Below are 26,110 nucleotides of genomic sequence, written 5' to 3' on the forward strand. Positions count from 1 at the left end.
TCTCCCTACCTCCTTGTACTACTCATAGTGGGCTGAACCACAGCTCCTTCTCTCCTTGTTTCTCTTTGCCCGGAGATTCTCCCCCCCACCCATAATGTGTAATTAGATTGTGGAATTCATTACCCCAGCATGTCACTGGGGTCAAGAATTTAACCAGATTCAACAAAGGAGTGGATAATGTTATATGCATAAAAATATCCAGTCATAATTAATAACAATTTTGGAAGACATATGAAACTTCATGCTTCAAGCAGGGTTTAAGATTCTATCCGAGATTAGGATGAGATTTAGCTGTGGGATAATTTGCCCCCCCCCCCCAGATTATCTAATATGAGGTTTCTTGCACCTTCCTCTGAAGGGTCTGGGTCTGGCCAGTATCGGAGACAGGACACTGGCCAAAATGGACTGTGGGTCTGATCCAGTAAGGTAATTCCTATGTTGCTATGATAGGGTGGTTTGGGCTCCTTTTCCCTATTCTCCTCCTTCCTTCCCAGGACACCTCCTCCGGCTGGCCTTTAATCCCCATGAGAGTTTCTATATTAGTCTGAGTGGTTGGAGTGGACTCAGAATCCATCTGGGGGGGGGGGGGGGGATTAAATCTCATTGATCTTCTTAACTCTGCAACCACTATCCCACCGAATCCTCCTCCTGGCCCTCCCCCAGGATGGGGCTGCCACCGCAGCCACTTACTCTCCCAAAGCCAGGAGAAGAAAGAAGGCAGCCCATTAACCTCTAGTGCCAAAGAAATTGGTACCTGGCGGGGCAGGGCGGAGGGATAGGGGGACGTGGGGTTCCTGCAGAGGGGAAGGCACTAAACCCCCCAAACCCGGGTAGGCGGCCCAGCAGGGTAATGTAGAGACGGGTCACGGAGAGGGAGCTCGGCAGAGGCCAGTGGCTGGGGAGGCCCACAGAAGGGTGAGGGAGAGGCTGCTGGCGGGAGGGTGGGTCCTCCAGTGGGCTGGAAAGAGTGAGGGGCCTTCCCAGCGGGGTAGGGGCAGGGTGCTCCTAGGGGGCTATGGCACCCTGGAGAAGGGGGGGGGGCACAGACAGGCAGGGCACTGCCTGGGTCCCGAGTCTCTCCGGAGGGAGGGGTTTGTTTGGCTGCCCCGAGGAGAGAAGGGGACGGGGTCTCTGCAGGAGGCGGGGAAGGAGCTGCCTACTGAGCTGGGGGTGCCCTACACGGGTCCTGAAGCGCTGCAGAGCAATGAGAGCAGGCGCGGGCTGCGCCCTCCTGAGTGGGGGCTGTGCCCGGTCCCTTGAGCGGGGAGGGCTGCGCGAGCCGCAGCGGCGTTGTCTGTGTACCCCCCGGTCCCTTGCGCGGGGAGGAGGAGGAGGAGGAGGGCTGCGCGAACCGCAGCGGGGGTGCCTGTGTCCCCCCAGGTCCCTTGCGCGGGGGGGAGGAGGAGGGGGAGGGCTGCGCGAGCCGCAGCGGGGGTGTCTGTGTCCCCCCAGGTCCCTTGCGCGGGGGGGGGGGGGGGAGGAGGAGGGGGAGGGCTGCGCGAGCCGCAGCGGGGGTGTCTGTGTCCCCCCGGTCCCTTGCGCGGGGAGGAGGAGGGGGGGAGGGGGAGGGCTGCGCGAACCGCAGCGGGGGTGTCTGTGTCTCCCCCGGTTCCTTGCGCGGGGTGGGCTGCGCGCTCAGGGGGGGTGTCCTGCCCACCGCGTTAGTCCCTTCCCTGCCCGCCTGCGCTCCAGGGGGCTGTAATCCCATCAAAGGGCCGGTCCCAGCCTCCTCCCTCCTGCGCGTGTGACAAGCCCCGCTGCTCGCCGCCAGCCCCACTCGCTGTCTGGTTGCTGCCGACTCCGGACGGCGGCTGCTCCCCCCCCGGGCCCCAGCCGAGCGGCTGCGGAGCAGTTCGCACCCTCCCCGGCCGCCTCGCGGTCCGCTGCCCCCCGCACGCCCAACTTCCCCAAACTTCTCTGTTTTGGGGTGGGCTGAAGGCTGGCTCCGATGGATTTACAGAGCCCAGCCCGCTGCTGCCGCTGCTTCGCTCTGCTCTTGCTGGCCTCTTGCATTGGGCACACAGCAACTTCCAGGAGAAACATCCCCAGGAGGCAAGGTAAGAAACTCCCCCTTGTCAGCGGCGAGTAGGAAGGTTTCAGCTCGGAGACTATCCCGGGGGGAAGCCCACTCTCCAGGCATGTCTGTGTCTGGAGAGTGGGTGGGTAGGTAAGTGGGAACGCAAATGTGTGCAGTCCCCCGGCACAGACAGGGTTAAATCCATATCACACATCTCCCCTGATGGGAAATCTGAGAGCTTTAGAATCCACTGTTTGTATTTCATTTCTTTTTAGCTACAAAGAACTGTGTGAGTTGAGACAGTTTCCATCTGATCTCAATTACTGGGCACCGGGGGAGAAAACCCTCCAAAGAAGGACTAGAGCCCCTCCTTGTCTTTAAACGTCTATTATTTGATCCATATTGTCCAAAGGCTCTCCATTTCCTGTTGTTAAAAAATCAGAAGGGTGTTTTTTCCTCCTCTGTTTAGTTACTCCTAATGTTCTTAGATTTTTGGCGCATATGTTTTGGTCATTTGCAGCATCTCTTCCTGTTTGATCTGTCTGGCTTTCAAATAAAACCTTGGATTTCTTTAACTGTGTGTGATCCCGATGAAGTGAGCTGTAGCTCACGAAAGCTTATGCTCAAATAAATTTGTTAGTCTCTAAGGTGCCACAAGTACTCCTTTTCTTTTTGCATCTTTTAACAGCATTTTTTAGCTTTTTTAAAAGAGCTAATTAAGAAGTATTTAACTTGAAGTTTCTATCTAGTCTCAATAACTCTTTCTAAACAGCAGTGCCTCTATAAAAAGGCAACATAAGTACAACAATTTTTTTTCTAAATTTTTTTTCTTTCATATCTGAGATGTTAAGTATTAAAGGAAAAAGTGAGGGCAAGGAAAACAGTAATAAATATAAAACTGCTCTTAACTGGCTCCATCTTTTCTTCGTAAGTCTATTGTAAGGATTTAAAATTGTTTTAAAAATATTTATTTGGAATAGTAGATGTCTGTTTTGGGATTAATGATCTGTTTGTACAGTGGAAAAGATACCAATTTATTTCAGAGTTTACATTCTGACTCTCAAAGTGCCTTCAGAAATAATGTTTCTATAAGGAGGGAGACACTAACAGATGGAAAAATCTGTTAGCATGAAAACAAAATAATGGTCCCAGTCGTGTTCCCACTGAAGTCAGTAGGAGTTTGTCCTTCTCATATGGCTGCTTAACGTTATAGTTTCATGATGCGTCCATTTGAAAATTAACTTGTGTCTCAGTAAAGATGGACCTGCTTCACACTCTGCTTTCGATTATTGTCTGACTGCTCCTTGTCTTGAAGTGGAGGGATATCAGCTTAACAAACAGTATTCTTGGGATACACATTGTTTCATTTCATTCATTCTGAACATAGCACAAGTGCATGCAAATATAGTATTACATTGTCTCTTATTGTGGGAAAAGTATCTTCAGCTCTCTATGCATTATCCAGGTAGGCTACTAGAATTATCAAATACCTCTTTGCATAAATTTAAACATGATAGCCCTTCTTATTTTTAAATTTTAAATGTGTCCTCTTTCGTAAATTGTAGTTGTGACTGAAATACTAAGTGCAATATTTCCTATTTAGCCCCCCAATACACTGTCCAAATTCTTCCAGCATATATTTTACCAGTATGTACTTTCTCCAATGTTTTATTTTCTGATCTTTGCTGATTGGCTAGGGATTTGTGTGTGCAAAGAAGACAAAGGGCCTCATTCTGATCTAGGGTGACCAGATGTTCCGATTTTATAGGGACAGTCTTAATATTTGGGGTTTTGTCTTATTTAGATGCTTATTACCCCCCACCCCTTGTCCCAATTTTTCCACACTTGCTATCTGGTCACCCTATTCTGATCTCATATACATGAATGCACATTAGAGGAAACTCCACTGAAATCAGTGGAGTTATACGATCAGAATCTGCCCCATTCTCTCTTTTTCCTTCTAATACAGCCTGCTTCTCCTAGCTGATTCACTGAGGTTCCAGTTCAAGAACCAAGACCTGCTGCCAGTGAAATTACTGACAAAATTCTACTGGCCTCCATTCAGAGGAGGATCTGGCCCATAATTTGTGGCATTGCAGTGAACATAGGTAACACTCAGGTGAGGCTCCCAGTCAGTGGGAGGCTTACCTGCATAGTGACTGCAGGATTGGCCAGAGTATTTCTGATAGCAGAATTACTCCCAGGGCAGTGGATTATGCAATGCCAGAGGACTGGCACATCAGTGAAAGAAAATGGACAGGAGGAGGCAGACAGTCATTGCATCAGTATGTAATTGCAACGTTTTTATAAAGCATATTTTTGTACAGTTCATTGGACCATGACATGGAGCACGTTAAGTTAGAGCAAAGACTCCCTTCGTCCCCTACATACGCTACCTTTGATCTGCAGTTGAGCTCCCACTGACGTCAATGGGATTTTTGCATGTGGATCAAGGGCAGTATATGGTCCTTGGTATTTAAAAGTTAGAGGTCTAGATACTGACCAAATATTTATACCCCATGCAAATCACATTGTTTTCAGTTCCCTGTTGCACTCAATAGAAATGTAAAATACAAAGATGAGGCACAAGAATGGTAAAGTCACTAGGTTTGCCAATTTGCTAATTGTATTTGCATAATTTATAAGACAGTAGTGATTATAGGAAATACTGCTGGCTGAGACAAGGAGTTCCAAAACATTGAGCCATATCCTGGTCCCTCTAAAGTCAGTGTAAGGTTTCTCATTGACTTTGTTTGGATCGGGATTGTAGGTCTAGTGAATCAGATTAATTGAAAATTTGACAAACTCTATATATTTTCCTTGGTAGTATACAATATTTGTAGGATTGGATCCTTAGTTTTTATATATATTCCACAGTTTTCTTTTTTAGTTTTCACAGTTAATTTAAAATTAATCACATCTTTGTCACTCGCTGTTGTGAGAAATGCCAGTATAGTTGGAAACATAATACATAAATACAACCCGAGCTTAAGGTCTTTATTTGACAGATGGCTAATTTTACTGGTCTGACCTTACCTCTTAGGGATCTAGTCCCGTGATCCTTGGTTAGCACAATAGCTGCCACTAAGCATTGGAGTAAATTAGATGGACAGTGGTTGCATTCAAAAAATTAAATGTGCAGTAACATTGCCACTTCTAAAGTTTACATATGCAAATGTGGCTGTATCTGTGAAGGTATCACTTAGTGGTAGTCTCTTTGTGTCCCTCAATCTTAGGTTAACACACAAGAGAACAACTGACCTAACGGAAATGTATTGATAGGCGTTCAACTAAAGTAGCTTTAATCATGGAAAAAGAAAAACTTATAATTCCTCTGCAATTTCATTTTTTCTACCTTAAAGTGGTCCTGTTTCATGTCCAAAATGTTTTGTTTTCTTGCTTCTCCATTATACAAACAGATGCCACTTATTTGTGGCAACAATTTTACAAAACCTGTGCAGGCATTTGAAAACCCACATTGCCACAAGAGTTAGAGAAGGAAATCCCCTGGGGAGTTCGTCTGCAGAAGTATGTGATTTAAATCCTACCTACATGCTGCCAAAGACTATTGGAACTGTACGTTTCCAAGAAGCCTTAGACTGAGTCCATGCTGTGAAATGCCATTTTCAATCCACTGAGAACAGGTATAGTTCTAGGTAACATGCAGCTCTGCTTCAGTCCTGCTGTTTATCATATGTTGGAAGGTTAAGAATGAAAGACAACTATCATTTACTCTTACATCAAAAAGTAGTGGGTGACGAAGAGATAAGATAGTAAAAAGGGTTTTTTTCTTTGCCCTTTTAATGCCAATAGAAAATGGGACTTGTACAAGAATTGTATCTGAGATACAACCAAAAAGGTCACACTGCGAGAGAAGTGATAAAACCAGTTCATCTTCAATGATGAGGTCTGACTGAGAGGTCTGGAGGGTCAAAAGAAGAAAGGTAGTCAAACTCTCCTCAGTTTTTCAAAGTTTTCATTCCGAGTCTCGTTGACAAAGATCAATTTTGTAATCCCCAGAAAGTGACAGAGAGAAATCTGTTTGTGAAGTTAAAAGTAAAAGAGACAATAAAAATGCTACAACTACAGCTTACTAAATGAAACTTCAGGAATGAAAACCCTTGTGGTCAAATTCAAAACATCCTGATGAGTGCAAAACTTCTTTGCACGTGTGTTTACAGTAACATTATATATTTATTATGCAAGAGGAAATGGAACATCAGGCACATTCTAAAATAGGTTAAAATGAAGCGAGAGCCAGCGTGTGACAATAAACTGAATAGCCTGGAGTTCCCAAAAGTCTTGCAATTTTATGTTATTTCAAATGTCTCTCTAAAGACCAACGCGGCTGCAGCAACACCTCATACATCTCCCTATAGCTGTCGCTAGTGTTTAACATTCAAACTGTTTTCTTGCTTTTGCTTTATTCATGTTCATACGTTTTTGCTCTGTGTTCTACTTTTATTCCCACTTTCAGTGGACTGGTTACTAAAAGAGCTTAATCATGCCTTACTCCATGGTATAGTAGTAAAAATAATATAATGGATCTTAATGGTAATCTAGTTGCATGGAGGGAAGAACAGACCCCTTAGGTTGATGTTTGTGGCATTAATATGAATAATAATATACTGTGTTGTTACCTTTTTGTATACCACAATATAAAATAGAAGTCAAAAGCCTGTACTTTATAAGGCTATTGAGTAGGGCGGAACACAGAAGATAAGATTTGTATTCATTTCTGATGCTTTGGGATCAATTTTCAATTCTGATTACAAATAAATACAAATATTGGACTTGAATCTCCTGATGAACACTAATTTTTCATTGGTGTATTCCATCGGCTTCACCGCTATGAATGACAAGAGACACAGCTCCATAGCTCCTATGGAACAGATTTCCAAATTTTTCCACCATCAGGGCCAGATTTTCAGAAGCTAGCTCCCAGGTAGGCACTAAAATAAGTGGCCAGATTTTACAAAGACCTGAGTGTGGACTAGCTGAGTTCTTTAGAAAATATGACCACAACAGAAGCTTCTAGGTGGTAAGCACTTTTGAAAATCTGGCTTTTTAGATGTCTAAATAGGATCTGAACCATTTTGAAAATTTGTGTAGATAGTTTTGTTTTCTTTGGAAAGGAAATTGCTTTCTGTTATATTTTTTTTAAATATTTTGGACTCTACTGGACAACATTATAGCCTGAGAAGCCCCAGGTTGGCAGGAACCCTGAGCTACCTGTATGTCCCGCCCTCTTGCCGCTAGAGGAGCCCTGGGCCGGCCGGGCCCAAGCAGCCCCAGCCCAGCGTTCCACAGCAGCAGCTCCAGCTAGGGAAGGCAGAGCCTACCCACTGCCCATGGAAGTGAATAACCCTACCCCACCCATCCAGCAATCACAACATTCCTCTTTTAAAAAAAAAAGGGGGGGTGGAAGCTGCCAGTTGATCTCCCCCTCACCCACCCAAATGCTTTACAAAGGTTCCACATACACATTTTTTCAGAGGACTCTCCCCTAGACTGTCAGGATTTGGGAGTCTGTCCAAGACATACAGGATTTTTGAAGGCATTTCCAGAAAAGAATTGGTGTGGGGACTCCCTTCAGCTCCCTGGAATTTTAAGTTAGCTTAATGTGAACAGAATAGTCTGGTTCCCAACAGTGCTCTGAAGAGGAAGGATAGTCTTGGAATTAAGGCATTAGCATGGGTCTTGGGAAATATTTGTTAACTTCCTGATGCTGCCACAGACTTCCTCTTTGACCTGAGGGAAATCACTTAATTTCTCTGTGCCTCGGTTTCCCATCTGAAAAATGAGGATAGCGCTACTTTCTTACTCCACCCTTTTTCTGTCTTGCCTCATTAGATTATAAACTGTTCATAGGACCGCTTGTTTCTTAGTATATGCTTCTGCAATGCCTAGCACAAGGCGACCCCGATCTCAGTTAGGGCTTGTAGGCAGTACCATAATACAGACAATAATAATGCTTGAAGGACTCCTTGTCCTCCAAGGCTTTCCTGAGAAATGCTCTGCACTTACAGCAGTGCCACTGTAGCATTTCAAGTGTACACAAGCCCTGAGATAAAATACTAGGGGAGCTCAGAAGAATTATTTCCTGGATCAATCGTGCTTTAGGACTCAATCTTACAAACAGTTATACCTGTAAGGAACCTTATACATATGAGCAGCCCCTTTGATTTTTAATAGGACTATTCAAGTGAGTAAAATTGCTTGTGTAGCTGTTTGCAGGATTGGACCCCAAAGCAAGACTGATTTGGCCTTTTCACATTATTTCTATCACTGAGTAATTGAAATACTAATGTGAAAAGACCACCCATAAATTTACTCATATGAGCTCCATTTAAAATCAAAAGGGTTACTCATGTAACTAAAGTTACTTACATGAGTAAGTCTTTGCAGGAATGGGCCCTTCATTTGGTGTGTGTGTATATATATTCAGCTAATGTTATAGAAAAAGTTAGTTTAAGCATTAAAGAATACATGAGTCAATGTAATTATGCTGAGCTGAAGCATTTGCCAAAAAGTATGTAAACATCAACCAGTGTTGTGCGATCATCTAATGAAAAGTGTGGACATAAGAGGGGCAGAGTTATGTTTGTGTGACCTTAATTCCAAATTCCCTGATTTGTTTGGAAAAAAAATCCATCTGGGAAACTTATTCACGTGAGTAGTCCTGATTCCAGTAAGCAAGCCCACTGAAGTCAAAGAAAATACTCATCTGAATAAGTGTCCAGGATTGGGCCCACCGAGTATCATTTTTTCCTTTAATTTTTTTGTAAGGAATATAATATATTATATTATACAATATAAAAGGGAAAACATATTTAGTTAGTTGCTCATTTAAAAAAAAAACACCTGTGTTTGTTTGACTGTCCAAACTAATGAAAAAAGCTGAATATTATTTCTTTGAACTTTACAAAAAACATTTACTTCTGGGATGAAATGCATGGGAAACTTCATTCCCAAAAGTAATTGCTTCAGAAAGGAATAAGCCACTGAAAATAAGGGCTTAGAATAAAAATGCCATTTCGACCATAACTAGAACAAAAACAGTTAATGATGCACTCTGTAGTAATCCATAAAATCACCAAGCCTGATGTGTATTGTGTAGAATACATACAGTGAGTGTCCCCGTCGTGACGCATGTGAGAGTGCCATTGAGTTCAATGCAATACATCCATGAGTAAGGATCACTCGTGAATAAAAGTTTGCAGGTCCTAGGTCCTGAATGAAGGATTATCCTTCGTTGTGAGGAATCTATTCCAGTAAGATACTGATCCAGGAGCTCTATACCCAAAAGCAATATAGCAACTTATCAGGTCAAAGGAGAAACTTTTTTTTCTATTGTCTGTGTAGTGTGATATTCAAAAGATACAGGCATAGCAAACACTCTTTTCTTCCTAGGAGATCGCTCATCCAAATTTTACCAGAAGCCACACTGTCTAGCTTTCAAACCTGGATAAAATCAACCATATTAAAAACAGAACAGACTTGCTCGTTCAAGCACCCAGCTACTCTCAACTTTCTGACAGGTTTCAGAGTAGCAGCCGTGTTAGTCTGTATCCTCAAGAAGAAAAGGAGTACTTGCGGCACCTTAGAGACTAACCAATTTATTTGAGCATAAGCTTTCGTGAGCTACAGCTCACTTCATCGGATGCATGCAGTGGAAAATACAGTGGGGAGATTTTATATACACAGAGAACATGAAACAATGCCACTACATGCATCTGATGAAGTGGGCTGTAGCCCATGAAAGCTGATGCGCAAATAAATTTGTTAGTCTCTAAGGTGCCACAAGTCCTCCTGTTCTTTTCTCAACTTCCTGTGACTCTCAGATATTGTGGTGATAAGCGCCTTATAAAACCCTAGGATAAAAAGATAGATAACCTCTTTTGGTTCATGATGCAATTACATGTCTGGTTTATCATTATTTGAGTTTGCTTTACAGGTAATATAGCTCATAAATCGCTGTTCAGGTGACGATGACAAGTGGAGAAGGGTTATTCTCATGAAAAAAAGGCTGAGCCGCGCTCAGTCTGACTAACAATGTCCAAGCTCGTAGCGGGTCTGGAGACTGGCATATCAAAGCCAGACAGAGTCTCACGTCTGAAAAAATTCCAGGTCCAAATTAGCTCTCATGCCTCTCTTGATTTTCAGAGTCATTTAAAATTACTGGCACCTGTGAGAATGATCATGCAATCAGATTCACATCTGTGAACATTTAGAACATCGCAGTTTGATGTCTTTCTACAATTAGTGGAAATGAACACACTGTAAATGTTCAGCATGCTGTTTTCAAATACTGAAGACACTTCGTTTCTTCTGACGTGTCAATGGCATTAGTCCAAGTGTAACCCTTCTGCCAGGTGGTGCCGGCAGCAGCCAGTACTAGGTTCAATATTTAGGGGTTCCTTTTCAAAAACACAGCACAGAACTGGCTTGAGCCCCCACCTAGTAACCTGGGGAAATTACACACCACCCCGGGCACCTCTGAAAGGCAATACTTCCCTTCTCATAAGCACAGCATCTGAGTGTAGAAAATAAACTTTTAATGAAAGGAGGGAAGTCACCCAACATTAATTAGGGAAAATGCCACAAGCAGGATTCATAATCATAAAACTGTCAGCAGGACACCCACCCCAGAGTGCGTGGGGCAGGGCCTTCTGCCTCATGTTCTTGGGTTCTACAACCAAAAGTTCCTTTTCTGTGCCCCTTTCTGCTCCCTCACCACACCCCACTCATAGTGGTTGTCCTTGGTCAGTGAGGACCCAGGGTTCAGAGGTGCATCTGTGTGAGTTCACCTCCCACCCAGGAAGAAGGCACCTTGCTTGCTCCACCATCTGAGCACTTGCTCTGGCTGGCCACGCCGCCAGCCGCGGTTCCTCTCTGGCGACCGCCCTGCCAGCTTCTCATTCTGTTCCGCTTGCCAGTCACCTTCTGCCACCTGCCTCTCTGCTGTGACCGCTGTAGGTCAGTCTCTTGAGGTTTCACCCAGCTCTTTGTGATTTTCAGGTCTTAGGCTGGGCAGAAAAGCTGTCCCACCACAAGTGATTGTCAGCTCTTTTGAGCACTTAGAATAACAAAAGGCTCCTAATGAAGCCTATTTGGCTCTATCTTTGAACAGTGAGGAGGAACAGGTTAAACCAGACTGGGGACCTTTAGGGAGAGTCTGTTCCTCCTGGCTGGGACACCTGTCCCCACCCCTCTTACTTTCACAGGGGTCTGGCATTTGAGCCCCTGGCTTAACTAGGTCCTTTCAGCTTAGGATGACCCGCTCAATCGGGAAAGTTAAAGCACAGTTCTGCTCCTCTTTATTCATACAACAAAGACAACAACATTGATAACAGCATTTCATTACCCTTGCATTCAGTACTAAAGGGATTTGTAACCCAACACCAGCCAAAGTTGATCACTTTGAGCAACATTGCTCTATCTACTGGATATTTAGGCAGAGTGGGTGTATTCATGTAAATACAATTCGCTCCTGAAGTCTCTCCCCATCCCAGATAGCTGTCAGGGGAGAACTCATTCAGACCCTGCTTACACAAATATAAAATTTGAAAACAAAGCTGGTTTTGAATTAGCTGAGCTCAAAAATCATCTGAAAAAATCCTTATTATTAGGGTTGCCACTTACCTCGGAGGCAGTGACCATGAGATGGTCGAGTTCAGGATCCTTGACGCAAGGAAGAAAGGAGAGCAGCAGAATACGGACCCTGGACTTCAGAAAAGCAGACTTTGACACCCTCAGGGAACTGATGGGCAGGATCCCCTGGGAGAATAACATGAAGGGGAAAGGAGTCCAGGAGAGCTGGCTGTATTTTAAAGAATCCTGATTGAGGTTGCAGGAACAAACCATCCCGATGTGTAGAAAGAATAGTAAATATGGCAGGCGACCAGCTTGGCTTAACAGTGAAATCCTTGCGGATCTTAAACACAAAAAAGAAGCTTACAAGAAGTGGAAGCTTGGACAAATGACCAGGGATGAGTATAAAAATATTGCTCAGGCATGCAGGAGTGAAATCCGGAAGGCCAAATCAAACTTGGAGTTGCAGCTAGCAAGGGAATGTTAAGAGTAACAAGAAGGGTTGTCATAAATATAAAGGGAAGGGTAAACCCCTTTAAAATCCCTCCTGGCCAGAGGAAAAATCCTCTTACCTGTAAAGGGTTAAGAAGTTAAAGGTAACCTCGGTGGCACCTGACCAAAATGACCAATGAGGAGACAAGATACTTTCAAAAGCTGGGAGGAGGGAGAAAAACAAAGGATCTGTGTCTGTCTGTATGATGCTTTTGCCGGGGACAGAACAGGAATGGAGTCTTAGAACTTAGTAAGTAATCTAGCTAAGTATGTGTTAGATTATGATTTCTTTAAATGGATGAGAAAATAGCTGTGCTGAATAGAATGAATATTCCTGTCTGTGTGTCTTTTTTGTAACTTAAGGTTTTGTCTAGAGGGATTCTCTATGTTTTGAATCTAATTACCCTGTAAGGTATCTACCATCCTGATTTTACAGAGGTGATTCCTTTACTTCTATTACAAGTCTTCTTGTAAGAAAACTGAATGCTTTTTCATTGTTCTAAGATCCAAGGGTTTGGGTCTGTGGTCACCTATGCAAATTGGTGAGGATTTTTACCAAACCTTCCCCAGGAAGTGGGGTGCAAGGGTTGCGAGTATTTTGGGGGGAAAGACGTGTCCAAACTACGTTTCCCAGTAAACCCAGATAAAGTTTGGTGGTGGCAGTGTAAATCCAAGGGTAAAATAATGTTGTACCTTGGGGAAGTTTTAACCTAAGCTGGTAAAAGTAAGCTTAGGAGGTTTTCATGCAGATCTCCACATCTGTACCCTAGAGTTCAGAGTGGGGAAGGAACCTTGACAAGGGTTTCTACAGGAATGTTAGCAACACAAAGAAGGTCAGAGAAAGTGTGGGACCCTTACTGAATGGGGGAGGCAACCTAGTGACAGAGGATGTGGAAAAAGCTAATGTACTCAATGCTTTTTTCACCTCTGTCTTCACGAACAAGATCAGCTCCCAGACTACTGCATTGGGCAGCACAATATGGGGAGGAGGTGACCAGCCCTCTGTGGAGAAAGAAGTGGTTCAGGACTATTTAGAAAAGCTGGATGAGCACAAGTCCATGGGGCTGCACTGCATCCGAGAGTGCTAAAGGAGTTGGCGGATGTGATTGCAGAGCCATTGGCCATTATCTTTGAAAACTCATGGCGATCGGGCAAGGTCCTGGATGACTGGAAAAAGGCTAATGTAGTGCCCATCTTTAAAAAAGGGAAGGAGGAGGATCCGGGGAACTACAGGCCAATCAGCCTCACCTCAGTCCCTGGAAAAATCATGAAGCAGGTCCTCAGCTAATCAATTTTGAAGCACTTAGAGGAGAGGAAAGTGATCAGGAACAGTAAGCATGGATTCACCAAGGGCAAGTCATGCCTGACTAATCTAATTGCCTTCTATGATGAGATACCTGGCTCTGTGGATGAGGGGAAAGCAGTGGATGTGTTGTTCCTTGATTTTAGAAAACCTTTTGACACGGCCTCCCACAGTATTCTTGCAGCAAGTTAAAAAATTATGGGCTGGATGAATGGACTATAAGGTGGATAGAAAGCTGGCTAGATTGTCGGGCTCAATGGGTAGTGATCAATGGCTCCATGTCTAGTTGGCAGCCGGTATCAAGCGGAGTGCCCCAAGGGTCGGTCCTGGGGCCAGTTTTGTTCAATATCATCATTAATGATCTGGAGGATGGCATGGATTGCACCCTCAGCAAGTTTGCAGATGACACTAAACTGGGAGGAGTGGTAGATACACTGGAGCGTAGGGATAGGATACAGAGGGACTTAGACATATTAGAGGATTGGGCCAAAAGAAATCTGTTGAGGTTCTACAAGGACAAGTGCAGAGTCCTGCACTTAGGAAGGAAGAATCCTATGCACTGCTACAGACTAGGGACCGAGCAGCTAGGCAGCAGTTCTGCAGAAAAGGACCTAGGGGTTATGGTGGACGAGATGCTGGATATGAGTCAACAGTGTGCCCTTGTTGCCATGAAGGCTAATGGCATTTTGGGCTGTATAAGTAGGAGCATTGCCAGCAGATCGAGGGACGTGATCATTCCCCTCTATTTGGTATAGATGAGGTCTCATCTGGAGTACTGTGTCCAGTTTTGGGCTCCACACTACAAGAAGGATGTGGAAAAATTGGAAAGAGTCCAGTGGAGGATAACAAAAATGATTAGGGGTCTGGAGCACATGACTTATGAGGAGAGGCTGAGGGAACTGGGATTATTTAGTCTGCAGAAGAGAAGAATGAGGGGGGATTTGATAGCTGCTTTCAACTATCTGAAAGGGGGTTCCAAAGAGGATGGATCTAGACTGTTCTCAGTGGTACCAGATGCTAGAACAAGGAGTAATGGTCTCAAGTTGCAGTGGGGGAGGTTTAGGTTGGATATTAGGAAAAACTTTTTCACTAGGAGGGTGGTGAAGCACTGGAATAGATTACCTAGGGAGGTGGTGGAATCTCCTTCCTTAGAAGTTTTTAAGGTCAGGCTTGACAAAGCCCTGGCTGGGATGATTTAGTTGGTGTTGGTCCTGCTTTGAGCAGGAGGTTGGACTAGATGACCTCCTGAGGTCCCTTCCAACTCTGATATTCTATGATTCTATGCTTTCAGGTTCCCAAAAAGAGAACACTGCTGGGATGGGGGGAGCTGGAAGTGGGGGAGCTGGAGGGAGGGGTACAGTTAGAGGGTGCTGGAGAGGTTATTTGGGGGGTATGGACAGGATATTTGTGTACTTGGAGGGAGCACCTGGGGGGTGCTGGATGGGGTACCTGGAGGCTGTTGGAGCGGATACGTGAGGCCTCACTCTCGAGGTGGGGGGCAGTGTCGCTCCGTGTCATGGAGGCAGGGTGGCTGTGAAAGCTCAGGACGCGGCACCAGCCATTCTGTCAATGCCTCCCTGCACGACCCCTCCCCAAGGCTGGGAGCCAGGGCCTGAGTGGGCTGGATCTGGCAGCTGTGGCTACAGGAAAGGGACCGATCAGCTGGGGATGGACCAATTCGGGGTTCAGGGACAGCTCTCTCTGAGCTGCAATGTCTGCTCTGCAAAAATCCTGGACATTGCCTCTTATTTGTAAAATCTGCCTGGACAGAAAATGGAGCATCAAAAAAGAGGAAATGTCTGGGAAAAACCCAGACATATGGTAACCCTACTTATTATTATATTTTAAAACCTTTTAAAGAGTTATTTCATAGAATCACAGAATATCAGGGTTGGAAGGGACCTCAGGAGGTCATCTAGTCCAACCCCCTGCTCAAAGCAGGACCCATCCCCAATTAAATCATCCCAGCCAGGGCTTTATCAAGCCTGACCTTAAAAACTTCTAAGGAAGGAGATTCTACCACCTTCCTAGGTAACGCATTCCAGTGTTTCACCACCCTCCTAGGGAAAAAGTTTTTCCTAATATCCAACCTAAACCTCCCCCACTGCAACTTGAGACCATTACTCCTTGTCCTGTCATCTTCTACCACTGAGAATAGTCTAGAACCATCCTCTTTGGAACCACCTCTCAGGTAGTTGAAAGCAGCTATCAAATCCCCCCTCATTCTTCTCTTCCGCAGACTAAACAATCCCAGTTCCCTCAGCCTCTCCTCATAAGTCACGTGTTCCAGACCCCTAATCATTTTTGTTGCCCTTCGCTGGACTCTCTCCAGTTTTTCCATATCCTTCTTGTAGTGTGGGGCCCAAAACTGGACACAGTACTCCAGATGAGGCCTCACCAATGTCGAATAGAGGGGAACGATCATGTGGCGGGGTGGGAGAGGAAGAGGAGAAGAATTTTTGAGAATTTCCCCAGAATTAATTTCTGGGCTTAGGCCAAGCATAAGAAATTTTAATCTAAAAGGTCACTTCAGAAGAAAAAAAACACACAAACAAAACCAAAATACCATAATGATTGAAAATAGGGGTTTAGGACCAAAACTTATTTGACTTCAGAGGGAGCTCTCTGGAGAGATCAGTGGCTAAAATTTGGTTCTTGGAATAGAAATTCTGTCTCTGGTTTCATGTACCACATGCTGCATAATAACAGGAGAGGAGTCCATGTGTATAAAAATAAACTCTTTATTAAGAAAACAATTTGTATAGGTGCTGCAAGTGCAGCATTTTAGCCATGTGCACACAGGCTGAATTTGTGGTGCTTTCTCCAAACTTTTTCCTCCTACAACCCGTGCTCCTCCCTCCAAGCTCCATGCAGGTTGCTACAGTCTCCAACTTAAACATAGTGTCATGGTAGCAACACTATAACATCATGAATTGCAATGTCAAGAACTGCAGCTCTCTCTCCATATGCGTCTCAGTGGATGTGACATGACACCCATGGATTATAACATTTAGCCATTTGTGACTTTGGGCTAGAGGACAAAGCTGCTCCAGTGATAATGAAAAAAGAAACTGGGAGAATGATAGGGGAAAACGCCTCACTGCTGGCAAAAGAAAGAGCTAGTATATGAGATTGGGTAGAGGAAAGAATGAAAACCTTTGTAGGAGCTGAGGATGAGAGAAGCTTCAGTGAGGAGGAAGACGGAACTGCACTGCCCAAGTGCTCAGACAAATGCATTCATAAAATGCAAAGCTGGAGAACAGAATCCCCAACTGCTTATGATTCATGGCTCCTGTAGTTATGGTGGGAACAGTGGATGCAGCTGACATAAAGTTTTGGGCCAGTAGGTCCTAACTCTGTGGACCCACTAGATGTGCCCTGGCCATCTGATAATCCCCCAGTCTGTATTCCTGCACAGATAGCCAGTGTGAAGTTTGCCTCTGTTCTGCCCAAATAGGTTCTTCACTGTCTAGACTCCCCCATGGTGTTTCCCTGGTGTGTTGGACCACAGTATGGGGAAGCAGGTGGAGTGTGACCTTAGTGACAGCAGAGGACAGTGAAATTGATTCTTTTGCCCGTTCTACACACAGGAGCTGTAGTCTGGGAAGAAATTAGTTTTCTACCTTTCAAAATGGATGTCCTGCATGGCCTTCCATGCCCTTTGGCAATCACTAGCCTTAGCTAAAATCTCAGTTGTGTTTGTGCCAATCCCCTCTTCTGTAATCAGTTTATGCTAAGTATGCAGTAGCATCTACCTGTGCCTCATTGTTAATGCTCAAAAGGGGTGGGATGGGTTTGTTAATGAAAGGAAGTAGGTTAGATTTCTTCACTTCTGCCAGAAGCACTAGTTACCTCAAATTTCTGGCTCTTGCTTGATTTTCAAATTTCTCTAGTCTCCGCTCTGCATTTTCACAGAATTCAGTTACACACACAGAAGAAGCTTAAGGCCTGAATTTTCAAAAGAGACTAGTGATTCTGGATGCCTCCATTTTTGGTGACACCTCAAAGGGGCCTGATTTGATTTGAGGCCTGAGACACCTCAAAGGGGGCAGGTACTCAACACTTTTTGAAAATCAGTCCCCTTCAGCCTGTCTCTAGTTGAATACCAAAAAGTGAGACAATCAAAATCACTAGTCACTTTTGAAAATTTACATGTCTTACAGCACTTTTTCTGTTACATAGTTTTCCTCAGGTCCCCACATGCTGCCTTCTGTTCTTTCCATCTGCTGATCTAGACAGCCCAGCGAGATGGCTGTAGCTCAGCTGTGCTCTCCACAGAGGCGATGATGATATGCTTTGTGTCAGTTTTGGTCAGAATGAAGAGAAAGATGCTTTATGGTACACTGTCGTGGGGGTGAGGCTAAAGCTGAGGCCTGTGCCCAGACTTGTGATCTTAACAAGTCTGTATTTTCCTTAATGTAATTTCCTTTGGGGGACACTCAAATAGTTTGTTCAGTGTCCACTGACAATGAGGTTCAAAATGATTGGGCTTAGAGTACATAGAGGCTCTGAGAAGCCAAAATCTTATGGTTTTGAAGGAGAATTGGTACACACATTTGCTCCTTGTCACACACTAGACTCCACCCCCTCTACATGTTAAACTTTGAGAGTGTGTGCATGAGAGAGAGAGAGTATAAAATATATATGGACTTTGTGGTTTCCTTGCATGATAGCTTTCTGTTCATTTAGAGCAGGTTATGCATCTAAATGCTCAATATGAATGATATTTATGGTACTGAATTAAAATGTTTCCTAAAGAAGTGTAATTTGGGCCGAGAGTACACTTAAATGTTAGGTTAACATAGCCATGGTGCTCCAGGGTGTGAAAAATTCACACCCCTGAGCACCGTAGCAATGCGGACCTAACCCTTGGTGTAGAAACAGCTAGATCGATGGAAGAATGTTTCCGTCAACTAGCTACCTTTGCTTGCGGAGGAGGAGTTGCTACGGTGATGGAACTTCTCCCCCTTTTTTTCGCTGTAGAAAGCATCTACACTGTGGAGCTACAAAGGCATAGCTATGGCTCTGTAGCTGTGCTGCTGTCGCACCATAGTGTAGACGTGGTCTTTGTATCTTGTCAGAGGAACACTTCTGAGAAAGAGAAGGTTTTGTAAGAGAGGATGGAAAGACATTGAGAGACAGCAAGGAGAACATTTTCCAAGTACTGGGCAACAATTTAGCCAGATGATTCTCACTGAAGCTTCATATAGCTAAATCCTGACAAATGTACTCCTAAATGATGACGATTGATGGGTAAAAGATTTTTAAGGTTATTTATTTAGAGTTATAACAATTACAAAGGCACCACACTCTCTCTATTACAAAGCTGTATTTTTGTCTTTGATTTCAGTAATATATACAAAGCCCATGAGAGTAGTTATCCTCACTGCCGTACCTGTGGCAGGAATACTCAGTCAATGTAGAAGTCTGACTATTATACATATTTTGTCACTTAATTTCAGAATAGTTATAACACACTTCACACTGTGTGTTGCCAGGGAATGGTGCACAAGAATCACATGCACTTTAAGCACGAGCTGGCTGAAATCACACAAGTCTTCAGCATTCTGTCTCTGACAGTATTATGAGATACACCCCCTATGTTATGTATCTTATTGCTTAATTATTTTCACTACAAAAATTCCATCAACTTGAAATAAACAAACATTTATTTCTACACCTTGGGCATCATCAGATATTTGCAATGTCTGGAATGTCTGTTTCCAGCCAGTAGTGACAAATATTACGGTGATGGATGTACCTTAGCTAGAAGGAGGAAAAGATTGCTCTCTGAGTGAAAACTCAGCTTTACACCTATGTTTACTAGAGTTATTATAAAAGGATAATAGCAGGTAGTAAGTAGTTCAGTTTCAGAGAGGACATTCTTCTTTACCAGTTAAGACATGACTGACTACAGCACATTTGTGACTGCCATTTGTTTTATACAGATGATATAACTTGTGTTACACAAAAATAAATGTTTGGCATGGTGGAAATACTTTGCTTTGAAATACATAGGAGCTTGATTCTGGCATGATCATAGAATACCAGGGTTGGAAGGGACGTCAGGAGGTCATCTAATCCAACCCCCTGCTCAAAGCAGGACCAATCCCCAATTTTTGCCCCAGATCCCAAATGGCCCCCTCAAGGATTGAACTCACAACCTTGGGTTTAGCAGGCCAATGCTCAAACCACTGAGCTATCCCTCCCCCTTGATGCTGAAGTCATGTTGTTTGAGGCAGTGGGAAGGCACACTGCCTGAGCAGGCGCTCCAGGCATTGTACCTAAAGCATGTACAGTTGTGCCCAGAAGTGCTGGTGGAGCATAGCCACTGCACTTTCCTTGAAATGCATGCAGTGTCTGCTGCCTTCTGTACCCCAATGGCTTTGGTATCTGCCCACTTTAGAGAGGCTAGTGCTGGCAGTGATACTAGCCCTGCATTATCTTTGCATTCTCTAAGGGCAAGGACTCCTGTTGGGTTACACTGCTAGGCTCCAGTTCAGGAACGTGTCCCTGTGCAGGACACATGCCTAAGCATATTCTTGACTTTAAGACATGCTTAAATCTTATTGATGTCCGGTGCTTAAAGTTAAGCATGTATTTGAGTGTTTTCCTGAACCGGGACCCTAAACAGGGTGCCACAAGGGGTGCGATGCCATGGCAAAGTCAATACTGGGACACTGTGTCCACTTATTTTCAATGGGACTCATATTGTATTCTAGCTTAATTCTAGACCACAGCTCTCTTTTCCTTCTACATAGGCTATAAATACCACAGTGATATACACCTTACTTGTACCTGAGACAGATATTCTCTGCATAACATATACTACAAGAACATAATATTACCATTGTTGAGACCTTTTGGAATTCAGATACAGTTGGATGGCTATTACCTCTAAATTAATTCCAATTAGGGTCCGTCTACACTGCACAGGTCTTTTGGTGGCATGTGAGTACATACCCCTATGGTGTGGATATAAATAGCAGAACACGCTCTCTACTCGCTAAGCCGTGCCTGCCTGTCTACACTGCTATTTTGAGTAGTGTAGTATCTGGCTTCCTTCCTTCTACAGGAAAAGACTTGCCCAGTGGGGAAAGGCTCTGGTATGGGGGAGGCAGCAGGGAAAGGCTGCCAGCTCCTTGCTGCTGGAGCCCTTCCCCACTGAAGGGAAAGACTTTGGCAGTTCTCCACTGCTGGAGCCCTTTTTCCCCCTAGGGAAAGACTGCAGCTGCTCCCTGCTGCTGGAAAGACTCCTGCAGTGTGGAAGAGACTTCTGCAAGAGCCTTTCACTAATACGTGAAGGTGTGGGCACAGCCGGCTTTTCACTGCGGCATGTACCTACACGTACACTAAATGCCACTGCCAGTGGTATGTGGTGTAGATGTAGCCTGAGTTATTCTTCTCGAGGAAAATTCACCCATGTACAGAGAGCACATGCAAGACCCTCTGCATCACTTAAATCCTGCAGTGGTAGCGTAGAGCACCCATGCAGGACCCTGCATGCTGGGGGCTCTCAGGGAATGAACTATGTTATCTTCTCTTGTGTAGATCCTTTGAAGCAGGGCACAGAAGGGCAACAGCTGGTTTTCCAGAGTGTGAGTTGGAATAGCCAGGAAGAGAGGGACTGCATCAGATTGAGAGAGGAGCTGTAAATTCCATCCTCTTCACTCCTGCTCAGTTCCCCACACAGTGCTTCAATTTCATCTTTTGTTGTTTTCATTAGTTACCCCACAGGCCCATCAGTGCATGTGCTGAAAAGAGAAGCTGTATAGTGCTTATCGTCATTTTCTGAATGCTTCAGATATAATAAAAATGGCAGCACTGGCGTCTCTTCAGTCACTGTTCTGCTGTGGTCCTGACACAGTCACCCTTCTCTGGTTGTGGTTGGGAGATTCCTGCTTTCTTACTCAATGCTGCTGAGCAGTGGTAGTTGGACCAAGCTTCAAAAAGATGAAAAGATGCCACATTTTTTTAATTTAAGACTTCCTGACCTTTATGGTTTGTCATGCCATCTACATCCCACAGCATTCTTTATTTAACCTAGTTCAGTCTGTAGAAATCAAATAAATAACAGTCTGACATTGTTTATTTTTGTCACAAATGATGGACCTTTTGCAGTTTACACTGAAATCAATTTGAGTTGTTTCCATTGATTTCAATGACACTGTGATCAGGCCTCATATTTTAATTTAGTACATCTATGGGTACTTTAATTATATGGACTTGAGTGCTAGTGAAATCAGAAATGGACTGATTCTCAAAATATTATTTTAAAACTCGATTCTTTCCAGTAATCACCCATCACTACAGTAAAGTCTCTGGTCAGATTGTGGCTGGTCCAAGGGGAGGGAGGGTGCTGTTCATCTGCCATCCCTTTAGCTTCTGTGCAAGAGACAACCACAGCCTTAGCATATGTGTAGACTGCAATCACAGGGCATGATTGCAGCTCAAGTAAATATATCTGAGCTAACTTTAATCTCAATAGCTGGGGTACCAGATAAGTGAAGCCACCGCAGTGCATGCCTCAGTGTGGGCTGGAGAGTCCCAGGTGGGCTTACACAGCCCATGCTGAAACATGTACTGCAGCGGCTTCACTGCCCTCGGACCCACGCTAGCAAGATTATTTTAATCTCTAATATGTCTACTCAAGCTGCAGTCACAGGGTAGAAATACCCTTAGTACCCACACACTGAAAGTGCAAAGGGGTGAATTCACAGGATCACAAGGGACTTCCTGAAGGAGAGCAAGCCTGGAGTTGTTCCATTTTGTTCCCCAGGTTACTTAGTACATCAGAAGCATATGGCGGACAAGAACACAGGTGGAAGTTTGCAAAATCGCTTCCACTGGCTCTAACGCCAGTTCAGCTGAACTAGTGTTAAAGCTGAGGGGAATCACAATGTAAACAAGGCTTCTGTGGTCGGAATTGTTTTGTATCACCATTTTAATGTGAGTTGCTTTGCAGAAAACATGTTTAAAATGATGGTAAAATCAGCTCTGGCTGAGGGAGCCATGTCTGTGCTGCAGCTCCCACTGGTCATGGTGGGAACTGTTTTTGGTAATTTGTCCCAGTGTTGTAGTTACTTCGCTATTTTCTTAACACTACAGATCCTCAGGCCATGTCTACACTACGAAAGTACTCCGATTTTACAGAAGTCGATTTTTGGGAACAGATTGTATAAAGTCGAGTGCATGCGTCCACACTAAACACATTAATTCGGCGGTGTGCGTTCACAGTACTGTGGCAAGCGTCGACATTCCGAGCGGTGCACTGTGGGTAGTGTGGCAGAGCTCCGACCTTGTCCCCATGGGTCCCACGCTTCCAGGTGGTTTATGCTAGCTTCAGAGGCTCACTGCAACCCTCCACGTAGCCCTTCTCTCTCTAGGGCCAGGGATACAGTCTACTGAGCCCTTTTCATCATCAGCCAGCAATGGAGGTTGGTGAGAGAATTCCCACAGTCTCTGTTGCTCCTACGGCCTCATGCCAAAACAGTTTAGCCTCCTGTCCTGACAGGGGCCTGTTTTCCCCTCCCAGGAGGTGTTTCTGTAGTGGTGGGTTGGGGGGAACCCGGGCCCACCTTCTACTCTGGGTGCCGGCCCAGGGACCCTAATGGTAGCAGCTGTTGGCAGCCAACCTTTCACTGCCAGAGTTGCTACATTTCCCTGGGCCACTTCCCCACAGCTCTCCTGCTTCTTCCTTCTTCACCTTTACCTTAGGGCTCCCTTACCAATGACTTGAGGGTGTCTTCATTAACCAGCCCTTCAGCCTCACTCCCTCTCCTCTGGAGTGAGCCCTTTTATATTATCAGAGGGGCCTTAATTAGATTCAGATGGTCACATTAGCTTAATGGCCTCACCTGACTCTTTGCAGATTAATTGGAGTCAGGTGTTCTCATTAGCCTGGAGCAGCCCCTGCTCTGGTCAGTCAGGGAACAGAAAACTGTTAATCCAGTGGCCAGTATATCTGCCTTCTGCTACTCTGCTGTACATGACCGCACTCCTGTCCCTGTTGTTCATTAGTTGTCCCCCGTAATTACTTGGTTTTCCAGGTCCTGTGGACCCCCCCCCTTAGGCTGGGGGGGTATCCTTTAGCAGTAAGCCTGCCCACTTCCTGGATCCCAATAAGGCTACTCTGCTGTACCCAACTGGCCTGGGTCTATCACAGTAGCTATCCCACAGTTCCCGCAGTCCTTGCTGCCCATTGGAATTCTGGGCTGAGCTCCCAATGCCTGATGAGGCCAAAAATTTGTCGCGGGTGGTTATGAGTAAATGTTGTCAGTCAACCCTCCCTCTCTCCATGAAAGCAACAGCAGACAATCATTTCGCGCCCTTTTCCCTGGATTGCCCAAGCAGATGCCATAGCACGGCAAGCATGGAGCCCGTTCAACTCACCGCAGCAGTTATGACCATTGTAAACACCTCACGCATTATCGTGCAGTTTATGCAGAACCAGCACCTGAAAAACCAGGCGAGGAGGCGACGGCAGCACGGTGATGAGGACATGAACACAGATTTCTCTAAAACCGTGGTCCTCGGCAATTTGGAGATCATGGTGTTACTGGGGCAGGCTCATGCCGTGGAACGCCTATTCTAGACCCAGGAAACAAGCACAGAGTGGTGAGACCACATAGTGTTGCAGGTTTGGGATGATTCCCAGTGGTGCCGAAACTTTCGCATGCATAAGGGCACTTTCATGGAACTTTGTGACTTGCTTTCCCCTGCCCTGAAGCACAAGAATACCAAGAGGAGAGCAGCCCTCACAGTTCAGAAGCGAGTGACAATAGCCCTGTGGAAGCTTGCAACTCCAGACAGCTACTCGTCAGTCGGTAATCAATTTGGAGTGGGCAAATCTACTGTGGGGGTTGCTGTGATGCAAGTAGCCAACACAAACATTGAGCTGCTGCTATCAAAGGTAGTGACTCTGGGAAATCATAGAATATCAGGGTTGGAAGGGACCTCAGGAGGTCATCTAGTCCAACCCCCTGCTCAAAGCAAGACCAATCCCCCAAAAATGTGCAGGTCATACTAGATGGCTTTGCTGCAATGGGATTCCCTAACTCTGGTGGGGCGATAGAACGCATATCCCTATCTTGGGACCGGACCACCAGGGCAGCCAGTACATAAACTGCAAGGGATACTTTCCAGTGGTGCTGCAAGCACTGGTGGATCACAAGGGACGTTTCACCAACATCAGCGTGGGATGGCTAGGAAAGGTTCATGACGCTCGCATCTTGAGGAACTCTGGTCTGTTTAAGCGGCTGCAAGAAGGGATTTACTTCCCAGACCAGAAAATAACTGTTGGGGATGTTGAAATGCCTATAGTTATCCTTGGGGACCCAGCCTACCCCTTAATGCCCTGGCTCATGAAGCCGTACACAGGCACCCTGGACAGTAGTAAGGAGCTGTTCAACTATAGGCTGAGCAAGTGCAGAATGGTGCTAGAGTGTGCATTTGGACGTTTAAAAGGTCACTGGCGCAGTTTACTGATTCGTTCAGATCTCAGCGAAACCAATATTCCCATTGTTATTGCTGCTTGCTGTGTGCTCCACAATCTCTGTGAGAGTAAGGGGGAGATGTTTATGGTGGGGTGAGAGGTTGAGGCAAATCACCTAGCTGCTGAATAAATGCAGCCAGACACCAGGGTGGTTAGAAGAGCGCAGCAGGAAGTGCTGCGCATCAGAGAAGCTTTGAAAACCAGTTTCATGACTGGTAGGGTACTGTGTGACACGTCTGTTTGTCTCTCCTTGATGAAAACCCGCCCCCTTGGTTGCCTCTAAATTCCCTGTAAGCCACCCGCCCTCCCACCTTCGATCACAGTTTGCTTGCAAAGGAAATAAAATCACTATCATTTAAAAAACACGTATTCTTTATTAATTGATTATAAAAGTAGGGAGATAACTCACAAGATAGCCTGGATGGGGTGTGGGAGGAGGGTAGGAGGGAAGGAAAAGGCCATTTCAAAACTAGTTGAATGACAGCTTTCTGTTGCTTGGGCTGTCCACTGGGGTGGAGTGGTTGGGTGCCCGGAGCCTCCCCCTTGCCCCCCTTCCCCCGCGTTCATGGATGTCTGGGTGAGGAGGCTATGGAACTTGGGGAGGACAGAGGGCGGTTAAGTAGGGGCTGCAGCGGCAGTCTGTGATCCTGCTGCCGTTCATGAACCTCCACCAGAGGCTGGAGCATGTCCGTTTGATCCCACAGTAGCCCCAGTATTGCCTCATGCCTCCTCTGATCTTCCTGCCGCCACCTCTCCTCACGTTCATCGGCCGCTTTCGTGTACTCTGCTATTGTGTCCCTCCACACATTCTGCTGAGCTCTGTCAGTGCCGAACGACTGCATGAGCTCAGAGAACATTTCATCGCGCGTGCGTTTTTTTTGCTGCCTTATCTGAGATAGAGTTTGGGACGGAGGAGGGAGGCTTGAAACATTTGCAGCTGCTGGAGGAAAAAAAGGGAGTGAAGTATTTAAAAAGATACATTTTACAGAACAATGGCTATACTCTTTCACAGTGAACAACACTATTCACATTACGTAGCACATGTGATTTTGGTACAAGGTCGCATTTTGCATCTTATATTGAGTGCCTGCGGCTTTGGTATTAGAGATCACACACGCAGTGCCAGGCAACAGAATTCGGCTTGCAGGTGGCCATGGTAAGCCATAGTCTTTTGGCTTCTGCAAGCTTCATAACAGCAGCGCCCTCCTCT

At 45.2% G+C, this 26,110-nt stretch overlaps 1 protein-coding gene across 2 annotated transcripts in view; it reads left to right on the top strand.

Moving 5' to 3' along the window:
• The first annotated feature begins 1,625 nt into the window (after positions 1 to 1,625).
• EGFLAM (EGF like, fibronectin type III and laminin G domains) overlaps positions 1,626 to 26,110 on the top strand; it is a 122,938-nt gene continuing 98,453 nt past the window's right edge. The window contains exon 1 of one of the 2 annotated variants that reach the window (XM_007065732.4): positions 1,626 to 2,057. In XM_007065732.4, coding sequence (XP_007065794.2) covers positions 1,949 to 2,057 — 109 coding nt within the window. In that variant the 5' untranslated portion in view covers positions 1,626 to 1,948. The remainder of the gene's footprint in view (positions 2,058 to 26,110) is intronic. The other variant, XM_007065733.4, reaches the window with a different exon arrangement.

The sequence above is a fragment of the Chelonia mydas genome, chromosome 5, assembly GCF_015237465.2.
Source record: "Chelonia mydas isolate rCheMyd1 chromosome 5, rCheMyd1.pri.v2, whole genome shotgun sequence".
Taxonomy (NCBI): Eukaryota; Metazoa; Chordata; order Testudines; family Cheloniidae; genus Chelonia; species Chelonia mydas.